Genomic DNA, 13,845 nt, shown 5'->3' on the forward strand with positions numbered 1-13,845 from the left:
ACTGCATCAGGACGTTGCTTGTTATGGAAAGTTCCTTATGTTGGACTAGCATCCTGTCCTGGTAGCTCCTCTGATTTTGTGTACTGTGCTGCCACGTCTAACATCTGGGATAGTTTCCAGGCAGTTGATTAGATCCAAACCAGTGTTTTTCCCGGCTTTTAATTTCTTTTTGAAAAATTTTAAAGTACCTGATGCACAATTAACGCCCATCACGTACTGGACAAGCAATATTACAAAAGCCATCTTGCAAAATGCAGGTGGCAAAGTGCAGTTTTTCTGGTAACTGATGTTACTCCTCACAAAAAAAACACTTTGGTGCTCTGGCATGCATACTTAATTGTAAATGTAATAACTTGAATAATTGCATTTTACAGATGTAATTTTTGCAAACTAATCTGAGCAGCATCAGCAGGTCACAGAAGCTGTGATTGTTAGTTTCTTTCAGACAGCAGAGGACAGCGTCACCCCTCACCATGGCAACATTTTCGGGCACTCAAGTCAAAGGGCAGAGACCCCAGGTGTGGAGAGTAAGCAGGCAGGCAGTGTTTTCAGAAACGTCCATAATCAAAACAGATGTTTGCCGGGCCATTACCGCGGCTTGGATGTGACTGCCGAGAAGTTAGCCGATGTTATCGATGGGAAAAGCTGTGTAAACAGCTATGCTGAGCGCCCGCACTTCATATGAGGGACAGTGATTTCTGTGATAGCTTACTCAGGCAGCTGTCTGGAACAGCATTTAACAGTTTCTTAGGTTTCTGGTCATATATTGGGTGATTGAAAAGAAGAAAGTAATGTTTTTGCATTATAGCAGGGTTTTGTCTTGCAACAAAGGAAAACCATGTGACTATAAGAATACACTAAACTGTGGGTGTCTATGTCTAAACAAGCATTTTATCATGTAAATATGTCACTGAATGGTAGAGATGTTTTACCCTGACAAAAGAAAGCATTGGAAATTAAATGAAAGCCACTTCAGGGACCTTGATTTTTGTGTGTGTGTGTGTGTGTGTGTGTGTGTGTGTGTGTGTGTGTGTGTGTGTGTGTGTGTGTGTGTGTGTGTGAGAGAGAGAGAGAGAGAGACAGACTGTCCCATTTGCACACTCAGTGCTACACAGATGTTAGATGTGCCGGTTTGCTTCTCTTCTCTATTGCACTTGCTGTTGTTGGCACCTGTCAACCCAACGCACAGTGTAATCCATCATTGCTCCCCCACCCCACCCTACAAACCCAACATTTGCCATCAGTCTGCTCCTCAGCCAGATCCTTGAGATCCAGTTACAGCTGCCATTGACCCTGCCATGAGTGGACTCATTCTGATATTCGCCTTTCACTATCCAGAATCTCACCCTGCTCTGGGCCCTTCTGTTTTTAAATCATGCGGCTCTTTGTTTATTTATTGCTTGCTTGAATGGTTATAGGCAGTGCTTACGGCTGAGGGCCCTTCGTCTAAATTGCCTCTCTATGTGAAGTCTATTTCAAGGTGTGTGACTGGCATCAGTGTCCTTGTCATTTGTGTTTCTGATCCCTCCCCAGGAACGAGTGGTGGTGGAAAACGAGCACTGGCTGGTGGTGGTGCCTTACTGGGCTTCCTGGCCCTTCCAGACAATGCTGCTGCCCCGTCGCCATGTTCTACGCCTGTCGGACCTCACCGCCCAGGAGCGAGAGGGTAAGGCCGTGTCACACCTCATTCCATACTGAATATGCAGAGGAAGCAAGTTGTGCTGAAAAATAATCTGGCATGAAAAGCACAACCAACACTGCAGTTACTACAGCTGATCTATTACGTATGTTCCACTTCGGTCTTCCATGTTTTAGCCCAAATAACTTGTCATGGCTTCAAAAAACCCCACTAAATCCACTTAAGGTCAACAACTTTTTAATTTGCTGCCGACCGATGGTGGATTGACGGTCAATGTGACCCAATACTCTTCCTCTCCCTGAGCTTTATCTGTAATCCAGCCTCTGGATATTTATAGCCAGTGCCAATGGTTTCCCATCTCCTTTTGTAGGCACCTAGTGGCATAAATAAGGTTCCTGTGATAACTTGCGGACTCTGTGGTTGGTACTTGGCTTTTAGCAACTACATAAAAAGTAGGTGAAGCCACATTGTAAGAGTTGTTGCTGTTTGGGTATGTTATCTGTTTTTAATATTTGCGATGGTGTTTGTGTATTTGATTAAAATGTGTGTATTGATCCTAAGAACGGGGGTGGCTGTTGAAGGATCTGGCACATACTGCTTATTCTAGGTAATGTTTATTCTCTAACTAAATTAGCCACTCAGCCTGGTAGGCCCCCGATCTTTTGAATTTTAGTCTTCTCTTAGCACAGTAAGTTCACCAACAGCTGTAGAAACAGGGCACAAATATGTAATTCTTGCTTCTCAGTGCTTTCTCTTGACTTCTTTTGCATTTCCCTCTCTGCATAAAGAAAAGTCCCCCCCCTAGCCCCCCCCCCCCCCCCCCCCACCCTGCCGTATCTGTTTACTGAGGCCCTGCCGGTGACACCAGATGGAGGGACTGGTGACAGGCATCTGCGCCAGTTGATAACTATTCCTGTCATGGAGGCGTGAGTTCTCAATGGGTTGGCTGTCAGTGCCTCAGCCCTGACAGGCTTAATCCAGAATGTAAATAAATGTCAGAGAAATGACGGATGTGGCCGTCGGGAAGCTGCTGCTATCGGGATGGTGTCAGGCGGGCTCCACTCCCCAGCCCCCTCCTACCCACTCTGTCAGAGGAAAGTAATTAAAGCCACACTGCAGGCCAATTTGCCGCAAGACCCCATAGTGCCTACTTGGCTGCAGTTAGGTGCTGTCGGGTCAGCGTCTGTCTGCCGCGTCTCTGTGCTGCATCCCTGCTGCGGCTCTGCACTGCGCCGCAAGGTGCTGCGAGACCTTTAAAGCGTCACAGGGCTCAAGTTTGAGGGCAGTTCGAGGACACTGACTCCGAGTAGGTGCTTGAAGGGTCGCTCCGCTGCACGCCGCACTCAGAAGAGCTTCTCTGATTTGTACAGCTCAGAGGGGCTCTTATAGTTCTTGTCAGAGCACTATTCTGATTGGTCATGCTCAGGAGGGCTGGACCCAGCCCATCAAGAACATATGTCTACATGAGCTGCATTAGCCAGGACCTTTTTACCCAGCCACAATATTTTTTTATTCTATTTGTAAGGTTTATTCTTGATGTCTCTAATTTTCTTTACTCGTGCTCCTAATATGCCCCGGAAATAAAACAGATTTTACTGGTATCGTGGTTCATTCAGTGCTCATGGTGCCGTCAGGAAGGGTCAGCAGCTGCTGGAATTAATGTTGTGGTTGTTGATAATGTGTTTATTGTACAAAAAAAAAAGCTGTCTGCTGTCTGGCTAATTTTATTGTTTGGGTTATTTGATTTACATTTTCGGCAAGTGAGACTTAGCTTAAGCTGCTTACAAAAAACAAACAGCTGTTTGTACTTCAAAAGCATTATGTATTTCCTTCCAGCTTTATGTAAACCAGCTGTATAGGTCTCGATAATATGACATGGTTTAAATAATGTTATACAAGTCTTGGATAAGTTTTACAGGAATCAGCCTAATTTGTGTAAAATCTGGTATAGCTGTGTGTACTGTTAATTGTTAATAGTTTGCAGTTTTCATGGAATGCTTTCATACTCCGCAAGTTGAAATGTTGAAAAGTACCTAGAGGTCTTGTATGTGACAGTTTTCATGTGACTTGTTGGAATTGGGTCTGGAATTAGTAATCGCTTTAAAGAGTAAAAAGGAAGTCATGATAAAGAAAGAGGTCCGAGTATATGAGTGAGTGTGCTTGAGTGCCATATGGATGCCGCCCGGTCCAACTAGACTTTGATCACCAGGATTCTAAATGGATGTGCTTGTTCAAAACAGGAATGGGTATTGCAGTATGTAACTTCCTGGGAGTTTTGTAAGAGACAAGATTCAGTATGTCTGAAAATAACTGAAACAACTTCGCTAATTTATTCTGGAGGACACTTGTGACTCGCAATGGTGCAGCTCTGCTCTCAGACTCCTGGCTGCAGAGCTTGCTTGCTGCTCTTCACCATCGGATTGCAACGCTGTCCTGGGTAAGCAAATCGGCAAAAACAGTGCAAATTATGTATGTGCATATATAGCACACACGACACACCTGATTTCCCTGGGAAATTGTGTCTGGCTTCTCTGTATGATGTAGATCAGCAAACTAATTAAATGGCCCCTGTTGTTGAGCTGGCAATGGATGTTTGTGTAGCCAGGTCACATGGGCCTGCTGTAGCTTAGCATGCGCCTATGTTACTGACAAAGGGAGCTTAAGCCACCAAACCCATGGCCTTCGCCATACAGCAGCGTGCTCGAGTCCAGTGCCGCTGATGATGGGATCGATTGAAAGCAAAGAACACCCTTTCACCTGTGGAAAAACACTTTCTTTGTCATGTCTGTCGTAAGAAGTGGACGAATACCATTTATATTTGGGCCTCGGAGGCTATTATCACAATTGGTTATTCTGTGAGTTTGCACCCATGAAACAAAGAAAAAGTCTTGTCATCCTTTAGTGCAGGACAGAAAACTGAAAAGATATAAAAATGCCTTGTGTGGTCTACGCTATTCTTGGTTTTAATAGGACAAACTGATTCTTTTCATTGTATTTAAATTGCCTGTGCAGTTGATGCCCTTGCTGGGGATTTTTAAACAATGTATAAATAAGGTTTTACCTATGAAGGACAAACTTTATTTACCCTCAGTGCTGCCAGACAGTGGATTTTCAAAATTACGTTGCTTGTCTTTTTAGTGATGGAAGTTATTTAATTCCTGGAGCGGGTGTGTGGGTATGTGTTTATCTGTGTGTAGGCGTGTGTGGCAGAGCAGAAGATAAGTTAAATTGATGTCATGTTTTTTTCCCCAGACCGGCCACAGAGCAGAAATGGCTTGCTGACGGAGCGAGCAGGCAACAGTGTGCCTTCAGCGATAATGACACCTGACTGGATAAACAATGCTCAGTGTTTTGCTAAATGCGGGTCTGCTTTGCGATTCTGAACCACTGCCTGTTCTTTCTCTTCCTCCTTTACAGCTTTGGCGTCCATAATGAAAATGCTGCTGACAAAATATGACAACCTGTTCGAGGTCTCCTTCCCCTACTCCATGGGCTGGCATGGTAAGGACACTCTGTGGGAAGGTGACTGTCTGGAGCCTCATCTGTTGGTGACGTGGGTGGGGCATGGGGTTGCTGTTTAGCCTCCTGCAGTCAAGGTTGGTGGTGGGGTAGAGCAGCAAATGGAAGCACCGCCCCTCGAGGCACCATTAGTGCTCCGAACCGTGGGTAATGCCCCCTCCCCCCTAGGCAACCTGATAGCACTGCTTAAATGCCTGCATGAATATGCATGAATGTGTCTTCTCCCAAGGGATTCTTCTAAACATTTCAGAAGTCTTTCCTTTAACAAACGAGCCCTACTGGGCTAAAGTCATTTTTTAAAGGCTGGTTTGTGTCAGACAATCAGCAATTTGGTCTGACACATTGTAACGTTCCGCAATTAAAATGGAAGCCAATGGTTTCCGGGATATAATATTTTGGAACAAATGGGGTTTGCTTATGTTTGTTTTGTCTGGTATTCAACTGTGGTAGACCTGGAAAACAGGTAAATTGAAGGAGTTTTTTTAGAATAAAAGTGTTATATATATGGATAGGAAAGTGAAAAGTAGCAGTTTTTTGTGTTCTTGAGTTGTTAGCAAAGGGGAGCAGACCCTGAGGTCTGACCATTCCACACACCATCTTCTCTGCAGGGCACTGGAGGTTATTTAATGATCCAATGGACTGTATTCATCCCAGCCAGATCACACCACTCCCAGCTAGGCAGTTTGATGCACTTCTATTTATGTCAGAATTTGGTTGGATGTGTTCATTAGTGGCCAATGACATAATCGCCCCCCGTCCTGTTAGTTTTATTCTGTTTCCTGTGTGCCTGAGTGGTGTTGTGCTCATTATGGATCTTCAGCTCTGAGAGGAGCCATCATGTGAATAATTCATGCCGTTTCCATCTCCAAACTCTCCATTTGCACATTTAGAAGAGTTTGTCTTTCTGTCGACAATTAGTGAGGCTCGCAGTGAAGATCATGTAAACTGTCATCTTTGCAGGCTTCTGATTCACAAAATGTGTGTGTGGAAGAAAACAACCCCAACACTAATAAGCAGACAGTCACTTCTCCATCCGCTTTAAGTCCATTCATTCTACCACCACCATTTAACTTTTATTGTATAAACATCAGTTCTGTGCATACACACTGCATTTACCTGTGTGAATTTCGGGGTAGGGTGCTGAGCTGAACCTAGTTTAATTTTTTTTTTCCTCATTTAATGAAAGCAGCCTCTGAGGATTGTTGGTTACAGTCCACATGAGACATTTGCGTGTCCTTGAGTGAACCCTTTCAGCCTCAGTACACATTTTTGGTCACGTGTTCATTCTCAAAGGACATTGGGATCAACTCTGCAGATTACAGGATTTTCTGCAGCGGTGGGGATCTTGTGTTTTTGAAGCACGTTTCTTATTCATTTTGTTGTTAAATGCTTCCTGGATCCTCTGTTAATGCCAAGGTGATAACAGGGATATGACCTGCTGAGACTGGTGTTAGCTGAGGGATTTGTCACCAGGACTGGCTGATCTTGGCAATGTTGTGACGTCAGAAGTTGTGGCAGGGAAGCTGCATCAAGCATCTCTCGTTCCATACCAGGTGACACCTCCTCCCTGGGCAGTGTGAGCCCATAGTTTCGGTGTGTGAGGCCTCACCAAGCCATCCCAGCTCATTTTTCTGACTCGGACTCTCTATCATTACCTCTCCACTGACACCTTGTATGTGCTGCACAGTAGGAGGACTCATTGTATTCTATGTGTGGTGAATGCATATTGGTTTCGCACTATTCTGCCACCACCACACATACTTCTTTTATTAGCATAACTCAAAAAGTATTTCACATATCTTTTTCAAACTTTAGAGACACATTGTTTGGATGAAGATCTGGAACTACTTAAGAGGGAGACAACGCACGAAAGAGAGAGATCTACTTAGTATTGGCTTATAGTGTACTGTTATACTGATGTCATGTGTACAGTATAAGCTAATAAAAAGTGCAAATGGTGAGCGTGTAAGGTTCAGAGGTGTGGACCGATCCAGCGTATGTATGTGCATGTATTTCAGTAATTTTGCCCTAAACAGCTTCTCATGCTGACTTTCCTCCTTTTCAATACAGAAATGTGAATGGAAAATTTAGTTACAGCAGAGTGTAGACAGACAGCAGAATGCACAATGCACAGAATGCACATTTCTATCCTTACTGTTAAAATTTAAATTTAGATGGATTGTTTGGTTTGCTTGATTTAGGGAAAACTGATGTAGTTTTGGTATATTTAATTGCTACTGCATTGTTTATCCTTCGTTTTAAATTTAAACAGGACAAATGGATATTGGATTTTTTACGTTTTATATTAACAGTAATGTTCATTGAGAGTACCTTTTTCAATAAAATATTCAGCATTATCTTGATTGTTATCCAACGCATGAAACAACCTCAAGCTAAATTTAAAACTGATAGCTGATACCAAATACGAGTTATTTGGTAATTGGGCGATTCATCCGACTAATAGATTATTTGTGTCAATAATCGATGATGAATTCGACTGTGAAAAGTCGTTTGTTGCAGCTCTATTCTAAATAGTATTTTTTCTGTTTCTTATCACACACTTAATGTCGACAATAGTTGATGAAAAAAATCCAAAATGGACATCCCTAGTTAAAGGTAGAAATTATTAAGAATACCATTTCATATCGCAATCAGGAAGTGATTCCATTTCCCATTGTGGCAGTGCGTGCATGTAACATCAGAAGCAGTGCAAGTGCCAGAGAGTTCACTTACTACAGCCAGACCTTTCTCGGAAAAAAGGTAAAATGAAGTAAAACAAAGTCTTTATGGATGGAGAACTACACCTGATATCATTTAGAGACATATCGCACCAAAATTGATGCAGCAGCTCTAGGGGGCAGCAATGGAAGGAAAGGGCAGCTGCAGAAAACACTTGATCTTCTTAACTAGGGATCCATCGATACTGCTAGTTTAATCAGTATTGGTTCTGATACTGTGCTTATGTTCTCGTGACAATGAGCCAATGCCTCTCACGATACCATGGAATGTATTAGCGATATCATTAATGAGCACAGTAAACGGGACAGAATATCTGCCGTATGGAAATACTTCAAAGTTAACAGTGAAATCCAAAGCATAACGGACTGCAAATTGTGCTCCATTTTGTATAGGGACAATAACAATTTAATTAAACATCTGAAAATTAAACATAAGAGTGTGACGAAATTGCCACCAGCAACAACACTTCAGCAGACGCTAGGATGAATGATAAACCTTGTGCAGTAAAAATGACGGAATCTCTTACCCAGTATCGATCAGGCACAATGTCGTATGCAGAGACCGTAATACTTACTGAGGTGCTACACGATATAAAGTTTGTGGACCACTACCTTAGAGATTTTAGAGCAGGGGTCTTCAACTCCGGTCCTGGAGAGCTACTATCCAGTTGGTTTTCAATCCTACCTGGCTTCTGATGAGCCACACCTGTTCTCAGGTAAATACCAGGGCCTGGTGTGGCTCATCAGAAGCCAAGTAGGATAGAAAACCTACTGGATAGTAGCTCTCCAGGACCGGAGTTGGAGACCCCTGTTTTAGAGTGACATGTTTTTGAACCATAATTAATCTACCGATCCATTGTTTTCCACAGAGCCAAAGAAATGATGATCAGCATTAGGGCTGGGAAATATGCGGCAGAAATTATATGATATTTACAGACATTTTCACAATATCGATATTTACCACGATATTGTAAAATTCTTGTGCGAAAAATTGTCAAATATGACGGCTAATTTTGAGTTTTTCTGATTATGGTGATCAAATTGTTTTACTTATAGTTAGGGATTATGTTACAGGTATAATGAGAAATTGCGCTAACAACTCATACCTTGACTCATACCTTGATGGAATTTGTTTTTTAAAAGTACATTATCTGATTACATAGAGACAAGTTACACGAAGTTGGACTTTTAATAAAGATTTTTTGGAGAGGTGGGGAGAGTGTAGGGGGGCTAGTGCAGGAGCCTTATTTGTGATCGTGGTAAACTTGTCATGTGACCGATTACTTACCGGTCATGTGGTATGTAGACATACCTCCTGATGCTCATGTGACGCGAACACAGGGCTTTAATTGGTTGATACACAGAACACTGGGAAGGTTAGATGGTGAAGCGGAAACAATTTCTTAACCGCAAACGAAAGGAAATATTACTCTGTGGAATACTTATTTTGCTGCTTTATTTTGTTTCTTTCATCCTTTGTTCACAACCTGAAAGTCAACCGGATTGTTTTAATGGAATAAACCGCCCTTTAATTTCATTTACTCTCCGTATGTGCTTTATCTGGATTGTGTGTCAGGAATCTTTTCCATCAACCTCACGTGGCAACTTTTGTTTGAATTTCCACTACAGCTAGAGATTGTAGAGGTTTGCTGGTGTAGAAGGAATAGGGATTAGATGGAGGGAGGGGATGGTGGGGCTTTCCAGGGAATGCAATGCATTCGTTCTGAGGGCATCTAGTTGTGCTCTGTCCCAACATTTGTGTTTTGCATTGACAAGAGTCAGTTCATAATCCTCAACGATGCCTGAATAAATATGGTATCTGTCAGTGAAACCAAATAAATCAAATGTATGCATTATTGACTGAGGAAGTCATATCTTTTTGTATTAACTTTCATTAATACTGCATTCTTTTCTGTTTTATGTGAGACCCAAGAAATAGTGTCATTAATGCTCGCTTAATGTTTATGGCTGTGATCCCCGGCGCCACTGAAGATGCTGCTGCCACCCGGGTGACATCTGTGATGGTTATGGGAGAAAACTGGGACTTGGCACTCCGAGCAGGCACTAGTAGTTGTGTCTCCTCTCTCTGTAAGCAGAGTGTGCCATGTCTGGGTATTTCGGTGCTGTTATTGGGGCAGGGAGGGGGGCTGTCATGGGTGCCCTTAGCCTTCATAAACATGGTCCCTGATGATGCGCTTCTCACAGTGCTACTGCCTTTACCGGTCCTTGTTTCATGGCTGATGCATGTGTTTTTCAAACTGGGGAACTGCCGCTGGCAGAGCGATTGAGCGCGATTGTGTTTGTGCATTTTACTAGGTGTACATGCGGCTCTGGTTATTTATTTATTTTTTCAAACCCCTGTGCAAAGCACACTTTGTCCTCTGCAAGGTCCTTTGAAATTGAAGGGGATAAATTGCTCCATTAAATCGCTCGCTCTTATTTCAGCTTTAATTTTTTTTCCCCCTGTCTTTTATGTTTTTATAATGGGACACACTGAGGCTTGACAGGAGCGTCAGAAAATATACGAGGGGAAAATGGGATAACGATCGTGATTTTCCTCAAATCCACAGCTCGGCAGGTTAGCCGGTTTTACTTTGTACCCGCGTGGCTGCTGACGGCAGGACGTGGAAAACGAGCAATCCCAAAGTCTGCCCGTTCAGCGTCGTTAAACTGCAGCTTAGCCTGAATAATCTGAATTCCATTTGTATTTGCTCTGCTTTTGTGTTCCCATACATCCTGCATTTAATTTGGTGGCATAGATCCTATATTCCATCACTTTTTTTGTTCCATTCCATTTTGTGCCCCATTTTGGCTTTCATTTCATTCTGAAAGCATGACAGTGCAGTGTGCTCAGGTGGAACACAATAGGTGGAACATGTGGGTGACTGGGTCCTCTGTGATGTTTTTATGGTTATTAACTTATGCTTGTGTGCCTTAAAGTTTATAGTCCAAATTAGTGCAAATGACCTGCAGGCTTTATTAAACTTTGTTGGTTATTGAGCCTGTGGCAATTGGGAAAGGAATGAAAATGGTACAGAAATGGTATTTATGTAATTTTCCTGAAATGTCAGGCAACATTGTCTAAGTGTAGCGCAAAAAAAAAAACGTGAGTGGTATTAATTGTTGGGTACAACTATTTCTGATTTTAAGTATTCTCTTGAGAATGGCTGATATGTTTTCTTGGTTGGTTGACAATTTGCATTCCTCAAAAGCTGAGAATTGAACATTATTAGATTTCACACATCTTTGGTGAGAGTTTTAAGTGAGCTAAATCAGAGTTGCTTTCTGAGATTACAGGAGAATGCTAAATGGGGGGAAGCCGAATGTCTGTGCGACCTCTGGCCTCTTGGTAGTGAAGCTTCCGTTGCTTGCTTTGGTGCTCCTGTCCAACCAAGGGCAAGATTTAGTTACATAATAGCATTATGAGATTGTGTGATATTCATGAATGAAGAATTTTTTTGCAGAATAGATATTTTTTTTCTATTTTGAGGGCATGTGAATCATTCTTAGATAAAAGTGCAATTTTAAAAACACTTTTAAAATGGCCGGTCGTTAGATGAAGGGATATGTATTTGTTGGTTAATTGTTCACTTGTGGCTTCCCACCTCCTTACGCTAACAGTTTGCAAGATGGCAACATCAACCTGTCGACGCACCTTAGCTGTATGTTCCTTTACCTCCGGGGCAGTCTGCTCCTCAATTTAATCCTTCATCTCTGCCCCACTCTGGCTTCTGAAAAATTCTGTGTGATTAAGCTTGGTGGTGTCACCCACTCAGGCTCCGCCATTGTCGTCTCCAGGAAGATAATTGCTGAGAGCAATCAGCTGTCAAGCGCCCTGTCGGCAGAATGGTCCAGTGCAGCTTCTCAATTATTTTAATGGCAGTAATGGAACTTGTGAAACTCGCTGAGCAAATCCATTGAAATATATTTCAAGACCAAAAATGAAAATGTTTAGAAAGAACTTTCTAGACTCTTCTTCATTTTATGCCTGTTATTAGCCTCCCGGAACTCTGCCTGCGTCTGCAGCTGTTTTCTTACTTTGTTCCCATCGTCAACATGGCAGACGGTCTTTGTGGAAAGTGAGAACAACCTTAAAGGAGGTGGTTTTGTTTTGGCTGATTTTGTTAAACTCACTCACTAGTATGCTGTCATACATGTCTACCACAGGTCTGAACTGTGATTTTGGTGCACTACTAGTGAGCAGCAAATAGTCTCTCTACTGTGATACTCTGCTGTCTTTCAGGCCTTTTTTAATATAAAACACTTAAATTGGATTTATTTGGCTTTTAAGTTATGCTAATTATAATTTTCTTTTTTAGCGTTAATTTGTCTTGCATACCGATGTCCCCCTGTCTGAGTGTCTGTGAGAGGTGGGTATCCCAGGTGGGCAGTCACAGGGCACCTTGTCTGGGTGAGTTTTAGATTTGTTTTATTTTAGTGCGCAGCAGCTTGTGGCTGAAGCTTAGAAGCGTCTGCTAAGGTGTGTGGAAGCTACAAATCCAGGAGTAAATGTGTCCCTGTTGGGACCCAACATTCGCTGTCAATTCAGTGAAAATGGAGAGAAGGAAAAAGGGTAGAAGAGAAAGTCATTTGAGTGAGCTCTGTCTCACTTCATTTGAGTCCTATCTGAGATGGAGAGGAGATTCTGCGGGGAGTGACACACCATCTCAGGTGGCTTGTGACCTGAAATAACCTTCCCAGGAGCAGATGGGATGTGACTCAGACTGGGCCACACTACTTTTGTTCATTTTAAGTTTGGGCCGATTTCTCCTGCACAAGGGATTTCTAGGTAAGAAAGTGACGCATCGAAGCATCTGTGTGGTCACATTTTGCATAAAGCTGTTGAGTATCTTTTTTATTTATTTATTTTTTTTATATCTGCTGCATCAAGCTGTCTCCATTTGTCTTCATCAGACTACGGTATAGAGTATTAAGACCTCACCAGCTTGAACCCATCAGTTCAGAATGATGTGAAACAGTCTAGCTGGCTGGATGGTTTTATGGCGGATGCTGTTACCATTGGTAGCCTCACCCGCTGATGTTTGTACTGTTGTGAGACACCCCTGCCGTTGAGCCTGTGACTCATGCTCTGCTTGATTACTGTTTGTTATTGCTCATTTGTGCACCTGTATCTTCTGACCAGACAGAGTTGGTTGACAAAAAAATCAGAAAATGTTATATTTCTGCTATCTTAAAAACAGTAGTGGATCTGTTATCTGGCACTGTTTTCAATCTTCACAGTGACAGAATGTGACCCTGAAAGGGTAACCAATTATCTCTCAGTGGAAGGTAGTGATGTAGCCATATGCAAAATTCATGGTTTGGTACAAACCTCAGTTTTGGGTTCACAGAATGGTGCAATTTTGGTACAGCAGGGAAAACCAAATGTGTTTTGAAGTTATTAAAACTGATAAGACCTTTTGGAATAGTCACATATCTGTAGTAATTGGCACCCCTATAGCCATAATTATTTTTTTAGCCTTTTCTCAATTGCCTGGCAAAAGCACCTTAAATGCCACAGGGAGACTAACTTGCAGAGGCTGCTTATGCCTTGCTCTGGTCATACTGTGGTTGATGATGTCTCTAATGACTTAGCATGTTGGTTAGTTGGTTGTATTTCCAGCAATATATCTGAATATATCTAAAGTTTGGTATTACAGTGCTGAGAGACAGTCTAGGTCTTATCCGCTACTCACTCTCTAGTGATGGTGTAGCTTAATGAGAATGCAATATGTTACCATACTGCTAATTATGGCTGCAAAAACCATTAGACCCAACTGTCTCATAGCCACAATTAACAGAATGTTTTCCACATTGAACACCTACTTGTGATTTTAGGCTCTGCCTGAGCAATACACTGCGTTCATTTGCTTTATTGTGCGTATTGAACCAAAAAGAAAGTAACCGAACGGCCCACAATGGACACATGTATTGTTACAGCAATAGTGG

At 42.4% G+C, this 13,845-nt stretch overlaps 1 protein-coding gene across 3 annotated transcripts in view; it reads left to right on the forward strand.

Annotated features, from left to right (window-relative positions):
• Positions 1–13,845, forward strand: part of galt (galactose-1-phosphate uridylyltransferase) — an 84,603-nt gene that overhangs the window by 47,453 nt on the left and 23,305 nt on the right. For all 3 annotated transcript variants that reach the window (XM_023808618.2, XM_023808620.2, XM_023808621.2), the window contains 2 exons: positions 1,534–1,666; positions 5,057–5,140. In XM_023808618.2, the coding sequence (XP_023664386.1) occupies positions 1,534–1,666; positions 5,057–5,140 (217 nt within the window). The remainder of the gene's footprint in view (positions 1–1,533; positions 1,667–5,056; positions 5,141–13,845) is intronic.

This window comes from Paramormyrops kingsleyae, chromosome 7 (assembly GCF_048594095.1).
Source record: "Paramormyrops kingsleyae isolate MSU_618 chromosome 7, PKINGS_0.4, whole genome shotgun sequence".
Lineage (NCBI taxonomy): Eukaryota > Metazoa > Chordata > Actinopteri > Osteoglossiformes > Mormyridae > Paramormyrops > Paramormyrops kingsleyae.